The following is a 22,268-nucleotide window of genomic DNA, read 5'->3' as shown; positions in this document are numbered from 1 at the left end:
AACCGACTCAACTTTTTCACTCCCCTTACCTACTCCAATCTCACCCCCTCTGAACGTACAGCCCTCCGCTCACTCTGCAGCAACCCTGACATTATAATCAAACCCTTCATCAACTTCTCCACCAATTTTCATCCTGCACTCAAATTTACTTGGACCATCCCCGACACCTCCCTCCCCTTTCTTGATCTCACAGTCTCCATCACAAGAAATAGACTATTGACTGACATCTATTACAAACCTACTGACTCCCACAACTATCTCGACTACACTTCTTCCCCTCTACCATCATAGATGAGGCCCTCACTCATGTCTCCTCAGTATCCCGCAGCTCCACCCTTGCTCCCCCTCCCCCTAGTCGCAACAGAGGCAGAGTTCCCCAGTCCTTACCTTCCACCCCATCAGCCGTCGCATACAACACATAATCCTCTGAAATTTCCATCACCTCCAACGGGATCCCACCATGAGCCGCCTTTTCCCATCTCCACCCTTTTCCGCCTTCCACAGAGACTGTTCCCTCTGCAACTCCCTGGCTAACTCATCCATTCCCACCCAAACCACCCCTCCCCAGGTACCTTCCCCTGCAACTGCAGAAGATGCAACATCCTCCTATATGATGCTATACCTCCTCCCTCGACTCTGTCCAGGGACCCCGACAATCCTTTCAGGATAGGCAGAGGTTCACTTGCACCTCACCCAACCTCATCTATTGTATCCGTTGTTCAAGGTGTGGACTCTTATACATCGGTGAGACCAAACGCAGACTGGGCGATCGTTTCACGGAACACCTTCGCTCAGCCAAGGTGAACCAGCCTGATCTCCCAGTTGCTAAACACTTTAATTCTCCTTCCCATTCCTACACAGACCTTTCTGTCCTAGGTCTCCTCCATTGTCAGAGTGAGGCTAAACGCAAATTGGAGGAACAACATCTTATATGATATGATTTCTCTCACTTCAGATAGCCCCGGCATTCCCTCTCTCTCTATCCCTCCCCCACCCAAGTTACACTAGTTTCTCATTTTCACCCTACAAACAGCTTATCCATTGCCGTTTCCTTTATCATCTTAACTTTTTTGTATATCTTTCATTCATTGTTATCTCTCCACATCACTGTCTGTCTATATCTCACGTTTCCCTTATCTTAATCAGTCTGAAGCAGGGTCTCGACCCGAAACGTCACCCATTCCTTCTCTCCAAAGATGTTGCCTGTCCCGTTGAGTTACTCCAGTTTTTTGTGTCTATCTAGAGCCTTATGACCCTCCGACTATTGTACTCGGCCCATTGTGTCTGTGCCAGCTCTCCTGAAAGAACTCTTCAATAAATTCCCTTTGTTCGGACTTTCCACGTGACTGCAATCTTTCCTCTTCAGGGTTTATATGGTTCAGCTCTGACGGTCTCTGTTTAATCTGCTTTGTACAGACAGCACCTCCTAGATCACTGCAAACATATGCCGTGCCATAAAAGATCCCTGATTTCACCTTTGCTTTCCCTCCAGTGTATCAGAGTCGTTGGTTGAAAACGAGAGCAGAATTTTTTTTTAAAAGGCCAAATAAAACTGATTGCATCTGAATTGGCCTTTCCACAGGTCCTTACACCACAAGAGACGCTTACAATCCATTGACTTCAGTACCAGCGCGGAAGTGCAGGTAAAGAGATCTTACAGAGAGGTGGACAAAATAGGGGAGTAAATAGAGTGAATGCACAGTCTTTTACTCAGACTAGGGGAATCAAGAACCCGAGGACATAGGTTTAAAGTGGGAGGGGAAAGGAGCCTGAGGGGCAACTTTTTTCACGTAGAGGGTGGTGGGAATATGAAGCAAATCCCTGGAGGGAATAGTTAAGGCAGATACAATAACAACATTTAAACGTGTCCTGGCTTTGCCCCACCCCCACTTCACTTTTCCAGTTTTCTTTCCCTCATTACAATCAGTCTGAAGAAGGGTACTGAACCAAAATGTCACCTATCCACATTCTCCAGAGGTGCTGCCTGACTTGTTAGTCCAGCTCTTTGTGTATTTTTTGTAAACCAGCATCTGTAGTTCCCTGTCTCTCCATAAATCTGTCCAAATGTCTTTTAAAATATCTTTTCTTTTATTTAATATTAGAAATTCAGCATGAAAACAGGCCCTTCGGCCCACCGAGTCCAGGCTGTCCAATGATCACGTTTCAGACTAGTTCTATGTTATCCCACTTCTATTACAGTCCCTGCACACCAGAGATAATGTGCAATGACCAATCAAACTACAAACCCACACGTCTTTAGGATGGGAGGAAACTGGAGCACCCACTCGGGTTTAAGTCCGGGTGCTCTGGTTTCCTCTCACATCCTAAATCACTGGGGGAACGTGCAAACTCTGCACACAGAGAGCACCTGAGGTCAGGATCGAACCAGGGTCTCTGGCGCTGTGAGGCAGCATCTGCCTTGGTCGGCCTGGACAAGTTGGGAGGAGGGACTTTGTTTTCGTGCTGCATGACTCGATGACTCTATATATATTGATTGATTAGAATAAAGCCGGCAACGTCTGATGAAGCTATTCCCTCCGGTCAATAGTTGTCTACACTGCTGTTTCCTGACACTGTGCCACATCTGACACATGGCCCCACCACCATCAACAGAATCATCACATCAAACAAATGGATGTGGACGCCTGTTATCCCCCTGTACCACATCAATACAAACACAGCTACCTCTGGATGCCAGTGGATTATTTTTCTGGCGAAGTAATCTGTTTCGGACCCGCGATCACTAACCAGCCACACTGAGAGTCTCGGTCCTCATGGAGACTGCCTCACCGCCAGCACCTCAATAACTCACTAACTTCAAGTCAATAATACAGCAACGTGTGCCGTGGGGAACCTGAAATACAAGGCAGCAATGCAAGCGCTTCCCATTCCCACTCTGACCTTTCTGTCCTCTTCCACTGACAGAGTGAGGCCACCCCTAAATTGTGGAACAGCACCTCATATTTCGCTTGGGCAGCTGACAACCCAGCATTATGAACGTGTAGGAAGGAACTACAGATGTTGGTTGAAACCGAAGATAGACACTAAAAGCTGGAGTATCACAGCGGGACAGGCAGCATCTCTGGAGAGAAGGAATGGGTGGCCCGAAACGTCACACATTCCTTCCCTCCAGAGGTGCAGCCTGTCCCGCTGAGTTACTCCAGCTTTTTGTGTCTATCCGGTGGTATGAATATTGTCTTCCCTAATTTCAAGCAAACCCGGCATTCCCTCCCTCTCCATCCGTCGTCGTGCTAGTTTCACTGTTTGCATCCATATATCCCTTCGTTATCACCTCTTCCCCAGCCAACAATGGGCCATTGTGGGCTCCACCTTCTCGTGGTTATCGGCGCCGGCTCTGATGTGTTCTGAACCTGATACCTCCAGTTTCCCTCTCCCCTGACTCTCAGTCTGAAGAAAGGTCTCGGCCCGAAACGTCATCTATTCCTCTCCTCCAGAGATGCTGCCTGACCCGTTGAGTTACTCCAGCATTTTGTGTCTAACTTGGATGTGAAGCTTGCTCTCTCGGGCTTATCTTTGATGACAGGTTATTTTAGGTTAGTTTAGAGATACAGAGTGGAAACAGGCCCTTCGGACCACCAGGTCCGTGCTGATCTTCGATCACCCATTCACACATGTTCTATGTCATCCCCATTTCTCATCCACTCCCTGCACACTTGGGAGGCCAATTAACTGACACAGGACAGCCTGAATAGTGTGGAGATACAGAGGGGAAACAGGCCCTTCGGCCCAACTTGCCCACACTGGCCAACCTGTCCCATCTACACTGTCCCGCCTGCCTGCGTTTGGCCCACATCCCTCTAAACCTTTCCTATTCATGTGTAATTGTTTCTTAAACATTGCAATAGTCCCTGCCTCAGCTACCTCCTCTGGCAGCTCAATCCATGCACCCACCACAAAAAGATATCGGTGAGATTCCTATTCAATCTTTTAAATTTGAAATAATTTAAATTCCTATTAAGTCCATGCTGACTAGCAATCAGCCGTACACTAGTTCTATCCCACACACTCGGGGCAATTTACAGAGGCCCTGCATGTCGTCAACAGAGCGCAGCGGATCATCGGGACAGAGCTACCAGCCTTGGAGGGCATCTACCACACGCGGTGCCTCAGGAAGGCCCTCAGCATCCATAAGGACTCATCACACCCCTGCCACGGTCTGTTTCAACTACTTCCCTCCGGCAGACGTTACAAGGCCTTCTACGCCCGAACCTCCAGACTCAGGAACAGTTTTATCCCAAGAGCTATAGCGGCTCTGAACCGGCCCTAATGAGTGCCCCCCCCACCCACCCCCTTTGGACAGTCTCCCTCAGATGGTCACGTCAATCAATTCAGCTTGTTTATTTATGTATTGTTTTTATTTACCTTTCTTGTACATCAGTGGAGCAGCACACTAAATCTCGTTGCACTGACGTGCAATGACAATAAAAGATATATTATTATTATTATTATTATGTCTTTGGAATGTGGAAGGAAACCGGAGCGTCTGGACAAAACCCACGTGGTCACAGGAAGAACGTACAAACTCCGTACAGACAGCACCCGTAGTCAGGATCGAACCCGGGCCTCTGGCGCTGTGAGGCAGCATCTCTACTGCTGCACCACCGTGCCTCATACAGAAAGGTTTGTCTTGCTAGCCTGTGATGGAGAAATTACTCAGACTCTGCTAATGGAAGGTCTTAGTCATCAGTGTTGGAGTCTTACTGAGGACAAAACAGATGCTCAGGGAAACAAAGTCAATCTGCTGCAGGAAACCCAAGGGGCTCATTTCAGCCTCATCAACTGATTGTTTGCATAATCTCAATTGGTATCTCGTAAGTTATTTTGCTGTCTGCAGTAATATCACCACGGATGTACTGATACATTACAATCACAAGATTAACTGAAACCCATTTGGGAAAAGCTGCGCTCCAGTTTCTGCAAGCTCAAATGAAACGTTGAACAGTATAGTCCCCAGTATAATTGACCCTACTATGTTAGATATGGGCTTGTGTACGGGGTGGTCACTGGTCGGGATGCACTCAATGGGCCAAAGGGCCTGTTTCCGTGCTGCATCTCTAAAGTCTAAAGCAGAGAAACAGGCCCTTCGGCCCACAATGTCTGTGCCGAACATCAATGTCATGTGCCGAACATATTGATCCATATGCTTCCATTCCATGCATATCCATGCCCCCATCTCAAAGTCTCTGAAATGCCATTAGCCCACCACCACCCCACTGCAGCGCGTTCCAGGCACCAAAAACTTGGCTCGCACATCTCCTTTAAACTTCCCACCTTATAGAAACATAGAAACATAGATGCAGGAGTAGGCCATTCGGCCCTTCGAGCCTGCACCGCCATTCAATATTATCATGGCTGATCATCCAAATCAGTATCCCATACCTACCTTCTCTCCATACCCCCTGATCCCTTTAGCCACAAGGGCCACACCTAACTCCCTCTTAAATCCAGCCAATGAACTGGCCTCAACTACCTTCTGTGGCAGAGAATTGCACAGATTCACCACTCTCTGTGTAAATTATTGCCATGCCCTCTAGTCTTTGGCAGTTCCACCATGGGAAACAAATTCTGACTGCCTACCATATTGAAGCCCCTCATAATTTAAAGACTTCGATCAGTTCTCCCCTCAAATTCCAGCATGCTAGAGAAAACAAGTTGTTGAAGTTTACCATAAAGCTAAACGCTTCACATTTCTTTGGGAAAGCGGTCAACATAACCAAGGACCTTTTTCATCCCAGTAAAGATACAAATGCTTGAAGGCATGTACCTCCACATTCAGGAACAGCTTCTTCCCCGTTGTTATCAGACGTCTGAACACTCCTCCCATAATGTAGGGTGTAGTCCCAATCTTCCACTTTTAATCTGCACCTCCTCTGTAACTGTAACACCATTACACTGTAACACTCTGTCGTGTTTCTCTTTGCAGTACCTGTTGTACTCATGTCTGGTTAGATTGTACTTTTGTGTAGGTTGATTTGACTGGATAGCAGGCAAAGATTTTCGCTGTATCTCAGTAGACATGACAATAATAAACCAATACCAATTGTTTCAAGTGGATCCACGTTAGTAAGATTGGTAATTTTTATGAGACATAGGTACATTAAAGTTTAAGATGTTCATATAGTATGAAAACAGGATCTTTGGCCCACTATTTGCACAAAAACGGTACACGATAGCGCTATGATTTTTCGCTACCTTACTCATCATTCTCCTGTGCCACAAGGGCAACAATGTTTTGTTCCGATCAATGGAATATTTTAAAAGTTATTAATGTTTAAGGAGTAAAAATCTTAAAAACCGCGCATGAGCTGATTGGTCTCCTCTCCTGTCACTCGGTGGGGCCTCGTGGCGGCGGTGGATCCTCGCTGAATTTCAAAATCCGCTGAGAAATCTATTTCTTCGTCTTTTTCCTTCTTTTTCCTGTCTCATGTCTGGTGGGGGAGGAGGGGTGAATAGATGGAGAGGAGGGGGAGAGTGGGGGAGGTAGGGAATAGAAGGCAGTGGGGAAGGTGAGGAGAGGTAGTGGGGAGCGGATAGGGGAGGTGAGGAATGAGGGATAGGGGGATAGGAGGGGGGTAGGGAGGGGAGAGGAGTTGTGGATGGAGGGAGTGACTGAGGGTAGGGGAAAGGAGGGAGGGAGAGGATGAGGGAGGGATTGGGGGAGGGGAGGAGGAGAAGGCGAAAGATCCTGGGAAGGTGAGGAGAGAGAGTGGGGGGATTGAGGGAGAGGAGGGGGTAGGGAGGGAGGGGGGGAAGTGGGGGAGGTGAGGGGGAGCGAGGAGCGGGAATAGCGGGAGAGGAGGGGGAGTTTGGGAGGTAGGGAGTGAGGATTAGAGTGAGAGGAGGGCAGAGCGGGAGGTGAGGAATGGGGGATAGAGGGATAGTGAGGGGAGGAGTTATACAGGGAGTGAGGGGGAGACTGAGGGTAGGGGAAAGGAGAGGGAGAGAGAGGTGAGGAAGGGATTGGGGGAGGGAGGGGAAAGAGGGAGGGTGAAGAGGAAGGTGAGGGAGTGCTGGGGGATGCGGAGAAATGAGCTGCGCCTGCGCAGTTGGGGGCTATGCGTGAGTGGTGGAATATTGCGTTGGGGGAACGGGCTGCGTTGGGGGAATGGGTGAGTGGTGGAATATTGCGTTGGGGGAACGGGCTGCGTTGGGGGAATGGGTGAGTGGTGGAATATTGCGTTGGGGGAATGGGTGAGTGGTGGAATATTGCGTTGGGGGAACGGGCTGCGTTGGGGGCTATGCGTGAGTGGTGGGATATTGCGTTGGGGGAACGGGCTGCGTTGGGGGAATGGGTGAGTGGTGGAATATTGCGTTGGGGGAACGGGCTGCGTTGGGGGAATGGGTGAGTGGTGGAATATTGCGTTGGGGGAATGGGTGAGTGGTGGAATATTGCGTTGGGGGAACGGGCTGCGTTGGGGGAACGGGCTGCGTTGGGGGAATGGGTGAGTGGTGGAATATTGCTTTGGGGAACAGACCTAACAGGTCTGCACTTAGTCTAGTTTAATTTATAATTGATAAATTATGGTCTGCAGCAGAAACACTGGGTAAGACCAGTGGGCAGGAGATAATAGTTGGAAGGGCAGACTGACTAGTATAGATGTGAAACTATTTGTTCATAAATCAAACTGGTCAGACTTGCCTCACGGCAGAGCTGTTGAAGGTATACTTGCTGCCGAATGGCTAAAGAATCTTAGAACACGTTACGGGAGGTTCGATACTTTATAAAATGCACCTCACTGTCCCCACATCAAGGAAAAAGGAACTGCAGATGCTGGTGTACAAAAAACACACAAACTGCTGGAGTAACTCAGTGGTAAAACTCTCATTGCTATCAAATCTCTATTTTTCAGCATGCAACAAAAGCTTCTCACTGTGACAATAATAAACCAAGAAGAAGAGTTCTGACCCAAAACGTCACCTATTCCTTTCCTCCAGAGACGTTGCCTGACCCACTGAGTTACTCCAGCTTTTTGTGTTTTTATGGATAGGTGGCCCTCTGGGTCGGGTCCATATTCAGACTGATGCTGCATCAACTGTGCCTCATTCACCTTAGTTTTCTTTTGTATTTAGTTTAGAGATGGAAATCGGCCCTTCAGCCCACCATCGATCACCCATTCACACTAATCCTATGTTATTCCACATTCCCGTCCACTCCCTACGCACTAGGGATTATTTACAGAGCCAATTAACCTACAAACCCGCGTGTCTTTGGGACGTGGGAGCAAGCCTGAACCTGTGAAGTAGCAGCACTACCAGCTGTACCACTGTGTCACCCAAACTATTAGTCCAATTTATTTTAAGAAAATGTTTAAGAGGGACATGGGCCAAAAGCCGGCAGGTGGGACTAGTGTAGATGGGGCATGTTGGTCGGCATGGGCACGTTGGGCCGAAGGGCCAGTTTCCGTGCTGCATGACTCTATGACTCAGTTCCCAGTTCATGAATTCATGGGCGATTGAATGATTGTACTTGCAGTTCTGATTCAGGACTACAGATGGCAGTGTTGGATAGATATAGCCCTGTATCACATTGACCAGGAGACCTAGAGTTATACAGAAGGACATAAAAAGTGCTAATGATGTTTCAGGTTGAGTCCCTTCCAATCTGAAGAATGGTCTCGACCTGAAACATCACCTATCCATGTTTTCCAGAGATGTTGCCTGACCCCCTGAGTTACTCCGGCACTTTGTGTCCTTTTGTGTATTAACCAGCATCTGCAGTTCCTTGTTTCTGCATTTATTGTAACACAGAAACAGTCTCCTCGGCCCAATTTGTCCATGTCGACCAAGCTGCCTTCCTGAGCTCATCCTATTTGCCTTCATTTGGCCCATATCCCTCTAAACCTTTCCTATCCATGTACGTGTCAAAATGTCTTTTAAATGTTGTTATAGTACTTGCCTCGACTACCTCTTCTGGCGACTCGTTCCATATACACACGATCATCTATGTGAAAAAGTTGCCCCTCTGGTCCCTTTTCCCGCTCTATGCCTAGAGGGCATAGCTTTAGATTCCCTTTACTCTGGGCAAAACATGGCGAGAATCCACCTTGTCTTGTCAGGGGTTATGAGGTGAAGGCAGGAGAATGGGGTTGAGAGGGAAAGATAGATCAGCCATGATTGAATGCACCACCTGATGGGCCGAATGGCCTGATTCTGCTACTAGAACTTGTAAATTTCCCACCGTTCTCCCAATGGCTTTACTGTGTCATGGAGACATAGCACAGAAACAGGCAATTCGGCCCACTGAGTTTGTCCTGATAACCAACCACCCATTTCTGCCATATTAATACTGCTAAAAACAGGATCCCTGCACAATAGCCTTAACTGTCCATTAAGTTAAGCCATTTGTCCCATCTACTCCACCATTCAATCATGGCTGATCTATCTTTCCCTCTCAACCCCACTCTCTTGCCCTCTCCCCACAACCCTTGATACCCTTACTAAGCAAGAATCTGCAATCACCATCTTAAAAATACCCAATGGCGGCCTCCTCCACCGTCTGTGGCAATGAATTCCACAGATTCACCACGCTCTGGCTAAAGAAATCCCCCTTCATCACCTTTCTAAACGTACATCCTTTAATTCTGAGGGTGAGGATGAGATTCTACCAATGCCATACCAGATGGGCACTTTGAGATGTTGGAGGAAACCCACATGGTCATCGGGAGAACATGCAAGCTCCACACAGACAGCACCGGAGGTCAAGATCGAACCTGGTTCTCAGGAGCTATGAGGCAGCACCACTACCAGCCACGCCACTGTGCTGCCTCCACACAACTATTTCTAAATTTATCCATTCTCCACAACTTAGCTCACAACTAATCTCACTGCCTGTTTCTATTTAAAGCCCACGAAATTCAGGAATAACATGTATATTTATAATATCACCACAAAAGCTTCCAGATTTGAAGGGCCTGTGTAATATTATGATTTTATCCCCCCCCCTCTGGAGACTTATCCCCTCTCGTTCCTCTGGCATCTTGTCCTGGATCTTGCAACATGGGGGTGACTGACCACAACACAAGATTGTGTTACAAACATTCCCATGACTTTCCAAATTGGAAAAGTGTTCAGGAATGTTGGATATTAACCTCGGCTACTATGATCTTCGAAAGATTGTGACTTTGCTTCTTGATTGAACTACACAGTAAGGAAACAAGCCCTTCTGCCCATCGAGTCCACGCCGGTCATCGATCACCTGCTCACGCTAGTTCTATGTTATCCCATTTTCTCGTCCACTCCCGACAAAGTTGGGCCAATTAACCTACACATCCGCAAGTCTTTTGGATGTGGGAGGCAACGTCCAAGGAAGGCGACGACTGGAGGCCCTGCAGAAGCCTGGGGCTCGCCTGGATCAGGGGCCGCTCATAAGGCCTAGGGCGGAAACTGGACTTGGAAAATGGCGCTAAAACCTGGTGCCTCTTGCATTCGGTCTCAGTGGACTATTTCTGGACACTTTGCTACTTGGAGATTGTGCTGAGGTATGGTAATACTTTTCTGAACTATGTAAGAATTTCACTGTGAGTTTGCACGTGACAATAAAACACCAGTGAATAGAGTTATACATGGAATCATACAGTGTGAAAACAGGCCCTTCGGCCCAACTTGCCAGCGACGACCATCATACCCCATCTACACCAGTCCCACCTGCTTGCATTTGGCCCACATCCCTCTAAACCTAACCTATCCTATCCATGTACCTACCTAAATTATTCTTAAACATTGTGATAGTCCCTGCCTCAACTACCTCCTCCGGCAGCTCGTTCCATACACCCACCACCCTTTGTGTAAAAAAGTTACCCCTCAGGTTCCTATTAAATCGGAACAAGATTATGCAAGATTCGAGACCGGACTAGCAGTTTGAGTTTATCAAATAATGTCAATGTGAAGGAAGTGAAATCAAACACAAAACACTCGGTGATTGTGACGTGCGTCAGAGTTTATTTTGCATAAATCTATCGGCAACAGCACAAACGGTTTATATTGTACCATCCTTTCTGATGCGCTAATCTAACCTAAAAGGAAATCAAATGCATGTCAGAATTCATTAGAATTAGCCTCAGCAACCATCCGACTGCATTCCCTCAATCCTCGACTACATTAGCTTCTGTAAAGTTCAAAGCTCCAGGCTTGTCTTTTTTTTTTTAAAGTAGATTCATTTGAAAAGAAAGTCCCTTGCAATTTTTAAAAATATTTACTGCTGTAATCTGGATGTGGTGCAAGCAAGCAAATGTTACACGTGATTTATGGTTATGAGTAAACAAAATGAAGGCGATGAAGACAGAATGTTGTCCTTTCTTTGTGTACTCTTGGCATGTAATGTCATTACATCCGCAGACATGGATTCAGGAACAGCTTCTTCCCCGCTGTTCATCAGATGACTGAACCAGTCCTGCAGGAGATAGTCCCAATCTTCCAACCTATTGCAGACTTTGCGCTTTTTCTACTGAACCAGTCCTCCAGGGGATAGTCCAGATCTTCCAACCTACTTCATTGCAGGCATTGCACTTTTTCTACAGAGCCAGTCCGCCAGGGGATAATCCAGATCATCCAACCTACCTCATTGGACGCTTTGCACTTTTTCTCTATATCTGTACCACAATAACGTTGCCAACTCTTTGCACTGCCTGTTGTACTTGTGTGTGGCTTGATTGTACTCATGGTACTTGTACTTGTACTTGTGTATGGCACTATTTGCCTGTAGAGCAAATAGCCAAAGTGTTTCACTGTATCTTGGTACACACAAACACCAATACCAACACAAGAGACTGCAGATGCTGTAATCATGAACAAAAAATAAAGTATTTGAGGAACTCAGAGGGTCAGGGTAAGTGACAGGAAATAGTCTTTTGACATTTTGAGTTGGCACCCCTCTTCAGTCTGAAAAAGTGGGTATATGGAACAAGCTGCCAGAAGAAGTAGTTAAGGCAGGTACAATAACATTTGAGAGACATTTGGACAGGTACTTTGATGGGAAAAGGTTTAGAGGGGTATAAGTTAAATGTGGGCAAATGCGTCTAGCATAGATGGTGCATCTTGGTCAGCATGGACGAGTTGGGCTGAAGGGCCTGATTCCATGCTGTATGACATAAAACGTCGGCTGTTCATTCCCTCCACAGATGCTTCCTGACCTGCGGAGTTCCTCCAGCAAAGGCCACAAAGAGCTGGAGTAACTCAGCGGGCCAGGCAGCATCTCCGGAGCACATGGATAGGTGACGTTTCGGGTCGGGACCCTTCCCCGAGTTCCTCCGGCACTTTGTTTACTGCTCAGTACATTTGAATGCTGGATCCACGTTGAGTTTCTATCGCAACGACGTTCAGAAGCGGTGCTCAATGAGGTGACTGGAGCATCTCACACAACGTTTAGCACACACGACAGAGAATAAATACACACCAAATCTAGTTGGAAATGATTCAGTCGAAATAAAAATCATTACCTCTTCCAGCGAACCGAAAAGGAAACGGAAGGAATGAAAATGATTGAGCCCGATGCAGTGACGTTAAACAGGTAAATAACTTTGAAGGTTTGCACATAGCATTGCTAAGCCTATCCCAGCCTTAGGGGTGCATTGACTGTGTCTTCACTTACATCACAGTATGTCGGTACGTTTAATTTAGTGGCATAACGATGAGCAAAGAAAAACTGGGAAGCATAAATCCAAAGTGGGGCAGCACAGTGGCGGGGGTAGGGGCACTGCCTCACCGTGCCAGAGACCCAAGCTCTATCCAGACATTGGGCGCTGTCTGTGTGTGTGGAGTTTGCATGTTCACCCTGTGACGGCGTGGAATTCCTCTGGTTTCCTCCCACATCCCTAAGGTGCGCGGGTTTGTAGGTTGATCGGTCTCTAAATCGCCCCGAGTGTGCAGTGGGATAACTAGTGTAAACAGGTGATCAATGATCAGCCTGCATTCAGTGGGCCGAAGGGCCTGTTTCCATGCTGTAGCTCCAAACTAAAGTATAGCCCCTAGTGTGTAGGAAATGGATGAGAAAGTGGGATAACATAGAACTAGTGTGAATGGATGATCACTGGGCGGCATGGACTCGGTGGGCCGAAGGGCCTGTTTCCATGCTGTAGCTCTAAACTAAACTAAACGGTTGAGAGCTGTTTTTGATTCAGTGTTTTCCACACCTAATCATCATGGTTTAGTGCAGACCATGATCACACTGTGGCTGAACCCAGTCTCATAGCGCGAGTCAAGCCAACAGCATAAACATTCCGGCACAAGGAACTGCAGATGCCGGTTTAGAAAAAAAGGCACTAAGTGCTGGAGGTCCTTCCCTACAGGCTATTAAACACAACAACCTCCAAATAAACTCCGAACATGTGCCTGGGGGCATTGGTTTTGCCTTTTTGCACTATTTTTCTTTGATTGATGTGCGCGTATTTCTGTAATTATGTGTGAGCTTATTTTTATTATGTTGTTTACAGAGCACAATATTCTGTGGTGCTGCTGCAACTAAGAATTTCATAGCTCCGTTTGGGACATATGACAATAAAACAACTGACTCGTGACTCTTGAGCAACTCAGCGGATCAGGCAACATCTCTGGAGAAGTGTGCTACCTGACCCCACTGAGATATCCTGCTCTTTGTGTCTTTTTAGCACAAACACTATCCTGTACTCCTCTGGAAACGTGGGGGAAACCAGCAACTCAGGAACCGACCAGCGTTGAGTGGTGATTCTGGGGAGCGCAAGGAAAGGTGGAGAAGTCTTGGTGTTGGTGTTGGTGAGACCACACCTAGAGGGGAGATTGGGTCTCAAGTAATAAAGGATTTCACAGTTAGAGGACAGAAACAGGCCCTTCGGCCCAACTTGCCCGTGCTAACCAAGATGCCCCATCTATACTGGTCCCTCATTGTAAAGTTGCATTATTATTTTCCAGGCAGAATCTCTGATGCTGCCTAAAAGATAATAATGCAACTTTATAATGGGTTAGCAAATTATTTCAGTCTGACCTCGTGCCCTTCAGCCTTTAACACACAACATGGTGGCACTACAGGCACAGAGGGGCCGGGCATGATGAAATCTGTAATGCATTAGAGAATCATAGTCATACGGCATTGCAACAGGCCCTTCCACCCAGCTTGCCCAAGCGGATGATGTCTCATCTACACTAGTCCCACCTGCCTGCGTTTGGCCTATATCCTTCTAAACCTTTCCTATCCAGGCACCTGCCCAAGTGTCTTTTAAATGTTGTTATAGTACCTGCCTCAACTACCTTGTCTGGCAGGCACGAAAACAATATTTACACGGCAAGGTCTGCTTGCCTTAAATACAGGTCAATGAATCCTATCATGAGGAAAGATTGAATAAATTGACCATGTACTCGTGGAGCTTAAAAAAAATGGTGGTACAGCGGTAGAGTTGCTGCTTTATAGCAGCAAACACCCAGGTTCGATCCTGACTGCGGGTGCTGTCTGTACAGAGTTTGTACATTCTCCCTGTGGCCGCATGGGTTTTCTCCGGGTTCTCCGGTTTTCTCCAACATTCCAAAGACGTTCGGGTTTGTGGGTTAATTGGCTTCGGTAAAATTGTAAATTGTCCCAAGTGTGTAGGATAGTGCTAGTGTACGGGTGTTACTGGTCGGCGCGGACTCAGTGGGACAAAGGGTCTGTTTTCGTTCAGTGTCTCTAAAGTCTAAAGAACTATCTCTGGAACGCTCTACCCTGGAAGGTTGTGGAGCCATAATTATTCGGTGTATTTAAAATGGAGGTAGATATATTTAGGAAGACCAGGAGATCGATGGCCTCGGGGGGGACTGACATAATAGAGATGGGGTCTGGAGATAGATCAGCCGTCATCATATGAATGGTGGGGGCTTGAGCGGAGACCTCCTGCTTATGAAGAGCATCTCCGCAATGGTTTAGCGTGAGATTGAGCATAAATTTCCTGTGGGTGAAATGAGCGGCCAGCAAAGTTACAGAGCAAGCTTTGAATATATGATATTGTGCATGTAAATGTGGTAGGGTATGAGTTTTTGTCCACGGAGCAAAGGTTTATTTGCAACAGCGATGTATCTCACTCCTCAGCATCAGTGTTTCCAAACCTTGTCTCTTGTCACTCTCGAAGCACGCACACTTCTCTTGTGGGGTTTGAATGTAGCCGGAGCCACGGGCAGGAGACCCGGGCTTGCGTTTCACAGCCATAATTTAAACCGGCAATCTGTTTATAAATGGACGCTGGAGCAGAAGATGGTGCAGACACAATGGGGGAACATACAAACAAACTCAGCAGCTGCGATCAAAGGCCTAAAGTAATGCAAAACTTTGCACGTGAGACAGATCTTCGGAAAAGGTGTGTAATATTCTCGGGTGAGGGTTCTGTGAATTTCTTATTCTTGGTCCAGCCCTTGTGTTTCTTTTGCAAAGCAAAGTCCAGGGAATGCCACGTTACCAGTCAAACTATCGCAGAATGACGTGCGGTAGGGGCGGGGGGTCTTCTACCTGGTTAACTGGCCAACAACTTTCAACAGTGTCTTGTTCTCTTGCTTCAACTGGTCATTTTCATCTTCAATCTCGTCCAAGTCCTTGAGTGAGAAACAAAGACAGTGTGAGTTGGTGTTTCAGAGGGAGACACGTAGACCTGTCGATAGACTACACAATCCATAGACAGCAACCGCCGTGGTTGTCCATAGATGATTAGAAAGTTCCTCCTGCAACCTCTCCTTGGCTACACTTAATCCTGTAATCTCCACTAGATTTCCTCTTCAAATGAACATAGAACTGTACAGCATAGGAACAGGCCCTTGGGCCCACAATGCCCGCGCCGAACACAATGCCAAGATATACTAATCTCTTCTGCCTGCACTTGATCCATCTCTCTCCATTCCCTACATATTCATGTGCCTCCACCACCAACTGTGGCAGCATGTTCTCAGCCCGCACGAAAATGTGATCTGAGAAATAACTGTAAAACGTGTAAAATAACTTGCCCTGTACATTTCCTTTAAACTTTACCCTTCTCACCTCAAAGCTATGCCCTCTAACCTTTGACACTTGCACTGCGGCAAAATGATTCTGACTGTCTACCCTATCTATGCCTCTCATAATTTTACACACTTCAATCAGATCTCCCCTCAAGCCCAGAAGCTCCAGAGAAATTAACCCTAGTTTGTCCAACCTCTCCTTACAGGTAATACCCTCTAATCCAGGTCTCATTCTGGTAAAGCTCTTCTGAACCCTCTCCAAAGCCTCCACATCATTTCTGCTCTGGGGCGACCAGAACTGCACACAATCTGACAACAACCTAATGTTTTTTTACTGTGGTTGAATTGCAGTTAATTTGAGACACACCAGCCAGGCTCCTCTTGTGAATCTTTCAAACCTCATGGCCTGGTGGGAGAGAGAGACCACTGAGAGTCAAGGGTCATTGGGAGAGAACGGAAGAGGCACTGAGGAGAAAATAAAGCAGAAGGCTACAGGGAACATGCACGGTGACAATACAGGTGAGAACACTCAGGTGGCACAGTGGAGCAGAGGTAGAGTTGCTGCCTCACAACACCAGAGACCTCGGTTCGATCCTGGCTATGGGTACTTTCTTTACGGAGTCTGTACGTTCTCCTGGTCACCGCGAGGTTTTGTCCGGGGCTCCAGTTTCCACCCTCATCCCAAAGACGTGCAGGTTTTTAGGTTATTTGGCTTTGGTAAATTGTTCCTAGTATGTAGGAGGTGATCGCTGTTCGGCACTGTCTCGGTGGGCCCAAGGGCCTGTTTCCACTCTGTATGTCTAAAACTTTTTTTAAAACTCCGCCAGGAGCTAGCAGGGGAAACGTGCAGGAAGGAACTGCAGATGCTAGTTTAAACCGAAGATAGACACAAAGAGCTGGAGTAACTCAGCAGGACGGGCAGCATCTCTGGATTGAAGGAGTGGAAGGTCTCAACTTCGAAACGTCACCCATTCCTTCTCTCCAGAGATGTTGCCTGTCCTGCTGAGTTACTCCAGCTTTTTGTGGCTAGCAAGGGAATGAAGGGTTGAATATCCCCATTCTGCAACTCCGTGACTCTAACCAGGGCTAGAACCAGGTAAAGAACCGAAAGGCCTCGAAGTCTCTTAAAATAAGCTGACAGTCCAACCTCTTTTTCATTCCACGGTGCTATTTATCCCCCCCCCCCCCCCGGGCTGTAGAAGGACTAGACCATCACTGGGAGGAAGTGTAGGGTGATTAAAAGATCAAAAAGGCCTGGTCTTGTGCTCCTCTCAACATTCCAGGGCGCAACTTGGCTGTTGAACAAACAAAATCTGGAATAGATTCCTTGGGAAAACTGAGCATTTATGACCGACTGCCGGCCATTCTGAACATGTGGTTAATGCAAGCGTTAATTTAATATTTTCAGCCACAATCACGTTGCTTTCACAGAGAGCCAAGGCCAAAACATTGCAAAATCATGAGGGGAATAGATGCACGAGAAGACGCACAGAGGCTCTTGCCCAGAGTAGGGCAATTGAGAACCAGAGGACATAGGTTTAAGTTGGACTGAAAGCCACTTTCCACGCTGTATGACTATGACTTAGAAAACATTATAAACAATCTGAACAGTTGGTTCAATCCTGACCTCGGGTCCTGACCTGTGAGTGGAGTTTACACTGTGGCAGCGTGGGCTACTCAATGTGTTTAGTTTATGTTGCGTTGGTTTTTTGCAAGAGGGTGGTGAATCTGTGGAATTTATTGCCACAGATGGCTCAGGAGGTGTATTTTTAAAGCACAGATTGATAGCTTCTTGTTTAGTCAGGGTGTCAAGGGTTATGGAGGAAGGCAGGAGAATGGGGTTGAGAGGGAAAGACAGATCAGCCACAATTGGGAGTGGCTGCGCTGCCTTGCAGCTGCGGCTCGCCTGCAGTCCGTTTGTCTTTTCTGTTTTTTGTTTTCTTTTGTCCTGTTTTTGCGGTTTGTTTCGGTTTGTTTGGCTGTGTGTGTGTGGGGGGGGGGGGTGGGTGTGGTGTGTTTTTTGGCTCTTCCTTCGGGGGGGATGCGACTTTTCCTGCCGTATCCCCGTCTCCGTGTCCATCTGCGCTGAGGCCTATCGCGGAGCTGGCGGCCTCCAACTGCGACCGACCTCGAGGCTGTGGAGCAGAGCCAGGACTTACCAACGCGAGCCTGGCCGACTTCGGGGCTGTGGTTGCGGTGCGGCACAACTTACGACCCGACTTTGGAGCCTCGGAGGCTCGGCCGCGGGCCAGTGGGCCAGTGGACGACATCATCGGGAGCTCGAGTTCTGTTTTCCGGAGCTCCCGCAACTACAGCTGCGTCCGCTGGACTGGAGGACGGCAGCTTCGGCAGCTTCGACCGCCCCGGGCCGCGGAGTTTGAACCGGCCCGTTTGCGGAGCTCGGATTCAGCCGCGGGACTTACCTACCATCACCCGGCGGGGTCATAACATCGGAGGCCTGGATTGCCTCAGCGCAGAGGGAGAGCAAGGAGGGAAGAGACAATGACTTTGGGACTTTAAACTGTGTTGAGTGTTTGTTATTTATTCTATGTTATGACTGCAGGCTAAACCATGTTGTTTGTTTTGTTTTTGTCTTTTGTTTTTACCTTGTTTGGGATGTGTTTATTTTGTGTGGGACTAAAGATGGAAATTAGCTACTGGCTACAATCTTGCGTATTACATGCAAATGTTTATTAATATGCACTGTCCCTAATAAAATCAATTCAATAAAAAAAATCAATTCAATTGAATGGCAGAGTAGACTTGATGGGCCAAATGGCCCGATAGGTTCATAAGTTATAGTAGCAGAATTAGGCCATTCAGCCAATTCTACACCGCCATTCAATCTTGGCTGATCCATCTTTCCCTCTCAACCCCATTGTACTGCCTTGTCCCCATAACCCCTGTCATCTATACTAATCAACATCAAATTCCGCTCCTGTGACTAATGAACATGAATTATGAATAGAGTGACCAAAACTGAACACAATGCTCTAAATGTGGCCTCACCAATGTGTTTTACAGCTATACCATGATGTCCGAACTTCTATACTCAATACTCTGACTGATTAAGGCCAATGTGGCGAAAGCCTTCTTGACCACCCTGTCTCCCTGTGCTGCCTTAAAGAGATTTTGCAATGAAGCAGTAAGATGGAGGCACAAGGTTTACAGGAAAAACCCCACAAAGTGCTGGAATAACACAGCAGGTCAAACTGCGATTGTGTTTTATTTTGTAAACCAGCTTTGCGGTTCCTTGTGTTCCAGTAAATAAAGTGAAGGGAGAATTTTGTTTTCCGCCCAATAATCCTCCTGATAGAAACGTCTGTGATAAGTGGGCGAGGCGGGATGAGGGATCTAATTTCCAATCATGTGGCCAATTAAACAGACCCAGCACGGCAAATAATTGCAATCCTGCCGATGTGACTGAGACAGATTAAATGTTCATGGGGTGGGTAAATGATGGGATGTCGATTACTTTCATTAGGGTCACGGTTCATACTTTCAGAGAGCAGAAACAGTCCGTGGTTACAGAATAAAAGCCACACACACGGGGAAACGAGCATTCCTTTCTGCAAACTTCCAAATAGATGTCGTAGAAAGTGCATCAGTGCCTCTACTTTCTTAGACATTTGGAGAGTAATCACCGACTGACAGTAAGAGATGGTGTTGGCATGTTATCCGCCACACATATTGTGCAATCACTCCGAACACTAACACTATCCTACACACTAGCGGCAATTTACAATTTTTACCAAAGCCAGTGGAGTGTGGGAGGAAACTGGAGCACCGGAAGAAAACCCACGTGGTCACGGTGTGAAGGTACAAACTCCGTACAGATAGCACCCGTAGTCAGGATCAAACCCGGGTCTCCGCCGCTGTGGGGCAACACCTCTACAGCTGCGCCACCGTGCCCTCCGCTGCATGTTACCAGTATTCTCTGCAATTATTTGCTACTTTCCGTCTCTCATGCATGAACTGCTTCTCTCCAGCACAGCTTACTCTGTTAAGAAGGTCGACTTCCTCCTTCAGCTTCCCGATGAGTTCGTCCCGATCCTGCAACAGTTTCATCAGCTTCTGATTCTCCAGTCTCTCCTTAGCGAGTTCCTGGTGAGGGAGAGAGAGATTTCCCGTCAATTGCAGGTAAAAAACTGAGCCGAGCAATAAAGTAGAGACTTTATAAGGTGCTGCTAACTCCACATTTAGAATATTGTGAGCAGTTTTGGGTCCCATATCTGAGGAGGCATGAGCTGGCGTTGAGAGAGGGTCCAGAGGAGGTTTACGAGAATGATTGGGTTAATGTATGACCAGCGTTTGAAGGCACTGGGGCCTGTACTTGCCGGAGTTTAGAAGGATGAGGGGCAATCTCATTGAAGCCTACTGAACAGTGGAATGCCCAGATAGAGCAGATGTGGAAAGGATGTTTCCCGTAGTGGGAGAGTCTAGGACCAGAGGGCACAGCCTCAGAACAAAAGGATGTGCCTTTAGAATGGAGATAAAAAGGAATTTATTTAGCCAGAGGGTGGTGAATCTGTGGAAAGCAGGGGGATGGGACCCAATGCAAGGAGACAGAGGGCCATGAAAGGCGAAGCGAAGCGAAAGGTAGAAGGGAGATAAGGAAAATGAACCTGAAAGCTTTGTGCCTTAATGCGAGGAGCATTCAAAATAAGGAGGATGAATTGAATGTGCAGTTAGTAGTTGAGGGATATTATATAGTTGGAATTACGGAGACATGGCTCCAGGGTGATCAAGGCTGGGAGCTAAACATGCAGCGGTATTTGATATTCAGGAATGATAGACAAAAAGGAAGAGGTGATGGGTTGGCATTGCTGGTTAAACAGGAGATTAATGCAATAGCAAGGAGAAACATTAGCTTGGACGCCGGCTGTAGAATCTGTATGGGTAGAACTGCGAAATAGCCAAGGGCAGAAAACGCTTGTTGGAGTTGTATACAGACCACCAAACAGCAGTAGGGAGGTTGGGGACAGCATCAAGCAGGAAATTAGGGATGCGTGTAGCAAAGGTACAGCAGTTATCATGGGTGACTTTAATCTACATATAGATTGGGCCAAACAAATTGTTAACAGTGCTGAGGAGGAGGATTTCCTGGAATGTATACGGGATGGGGTTTTAAACCAATATGTAGAGGAACCGACTAGAGGGCAGGCCAGCATAGACTGGGTATTGTGTAATGACGAAGGGTTAGCTAGCGATCTTGTTGTGTGAGGCTTCTTGGGCAACAGTGACCATAATATGGTGGAATTCTGCTTTAGGATGGAAAGTGACACAGTTAATTCAGAGACTAGGGTCCTGAACTTGAATAAAGGAGAATTTGAAGGTATGAGATGGGAATTGTCTAGGATAGACTGGTAAATTATACTTAAAGGGTTGATGGTGGAGATGCATTGGCAAAGATTTAAAAACCGCATGGATGAAAGCCAGAAATTGTTCATCCCGGTCAGGCGAAAAAATAAAAATGGGAAGGAGGCTCAACCGTGGCTGACGAGGGAAACCAAGGATAGTGTAAAATCCAAGGGAAAGGCATATAAATTGGCCAGAGGAGGCATCAAGCCTGAGGACTGGGAGAAATTTAGAACGCAACAGAGGAGGACAAAGGGGTTAATTAAGAGGGGGAAAAAAAGAGCATGAAAGTAGGCTTGCAGGGAATATAAAAAGGAAAAGATTAGTGAAGACGAATGTAGGTCCCTTACAGTGGGCGACAGGTGAATTTATAATGGGAAACAAAGAAATGGCAGAACAGTTAAACAAGTACTTTGGTTCTGTCTTCACAAAGGAAGACACAAACAATCTCCCGGAAATACTAGGGGACTGAGGATCTAGTGGGGGGGAGGAACTGAAGGGAATCCACATTAGTCAGGAAATAGTGTTAGGTAAACTGTTGGGAATGAAGGCAGATAAACCCCCAGGGCCTGATGGTCTGCATCCCAGAGTACTCAAGGAGGTGGCCCTAGAAATCGTGGATGTTTTGGTGATAATTCTTCAATGTTCTCTCGACTCTGGATCAGTTCCTGTGGACCGGACGGTAGCCAAATCATTTTTTTAAGAAAGGAGGGAGAGAGAAAACGGGGAATTATAGACCAGTTAGGTAGTGGGGAAGATGCTGTGATCGAGTATTCAAGATGTTTTAGCAGCGCATTTGGAAAGCAGTGTTGGGATCGGTCAAAGTCAGCATGGATTTATGAAGGGGAAATTATATTTGGCTAATCTTTTGGAATGCATTGGAGGAGAGCCAGTGGATGTGGTGGATCTAGACTTTCAAAAAGCCTCTGGCAAGGTCCCACGCAAAAGATTAGTGTGCAAAATTA

At 47.1% G+C, this 22,268-nt stretch overlaps 1 protein-coding gene and 2 long non-coding RNA genes across 5 annotated transcripts in view; 1 reads left to right on the top strand and 2 right to left on the bottom strand.

The window, feature by feature from the left end:
• LOC116983980 overlaps window positions 1-14,066 on the top strand; it is a 21,367-nt gene extending 7,301 nt beyond the window's left edge. Inside the window, exons 2-3 of the long non-coding RNA XR_004414855.1 lie at window positions 7,716-7,720; window positions 13,957-14,066. This is a non-coding gene — a long non-coding RNA (uncharacterized LOC116983980). The remainder of the gene's footprint in view (window positions 1-7,715; window positions 7,721-13,956) is intronic.
• On the bottom strand, window positions 10,937-12,809 carry LOC116983979. Its single transcript, XR_004414854.1, has 2 exons — window positions 11,574-12,809; window positions 10,937-11,503 (listed from the first exon to the last, which is right to left on the bottom strand). It is a non-coding gene; the product is annotated as an uncharacterized LOC116983979 (long non-coding RNA).
• Window positions 14,067-14,538: 472 nt separating the features above from the next.
• pawr (pro-apoptotic WT1 regulator) overlaps window positions 14,539-22,268 on the bottom strand; it is a 77,961-nt gene continuing 70,231 nt past the window's right edge. For all 3 annotated transcript variants that reach the window (XM_033037963.1, XM_033037961.1, XM_033037962.1), the window contains exons 6-7: window positions 19,945-20,049; window positions 14,539-15,546 (exon numbers count right to left, since the gene is read on the bottom strand). In XM_033037963.1, coding sequence (XP_032893854.1) covers window positions 15,460-15,546; window positions 19,945-20,049 — 192 coding nt within the window. In that variant the 3' untranslated portion in view covers window positions 14,539-15,459. The remainder of the gene's footprint in view (window positions 15,547-19,944; window positions 20,050-22,268) is intronic.

The sequence above is a fragment of the Amblyraja radiata genome, chromosome 19, assembly GCF_010909765.2.
Source record: "Amblyraja radiata isolate CabotCenter1 chromosome 19, sAmbRad1.1.pri, whole genome shotgun sequence".
NCBI lineage: Eukaryota > Metazoa > Chordata > Chondrichthyes > Rajiformes > Rajidae > Amblyraja > Amblyraja radiata.
This window is presented reverse-complemented; position numbering and strand designations above follow the sequence as displayed.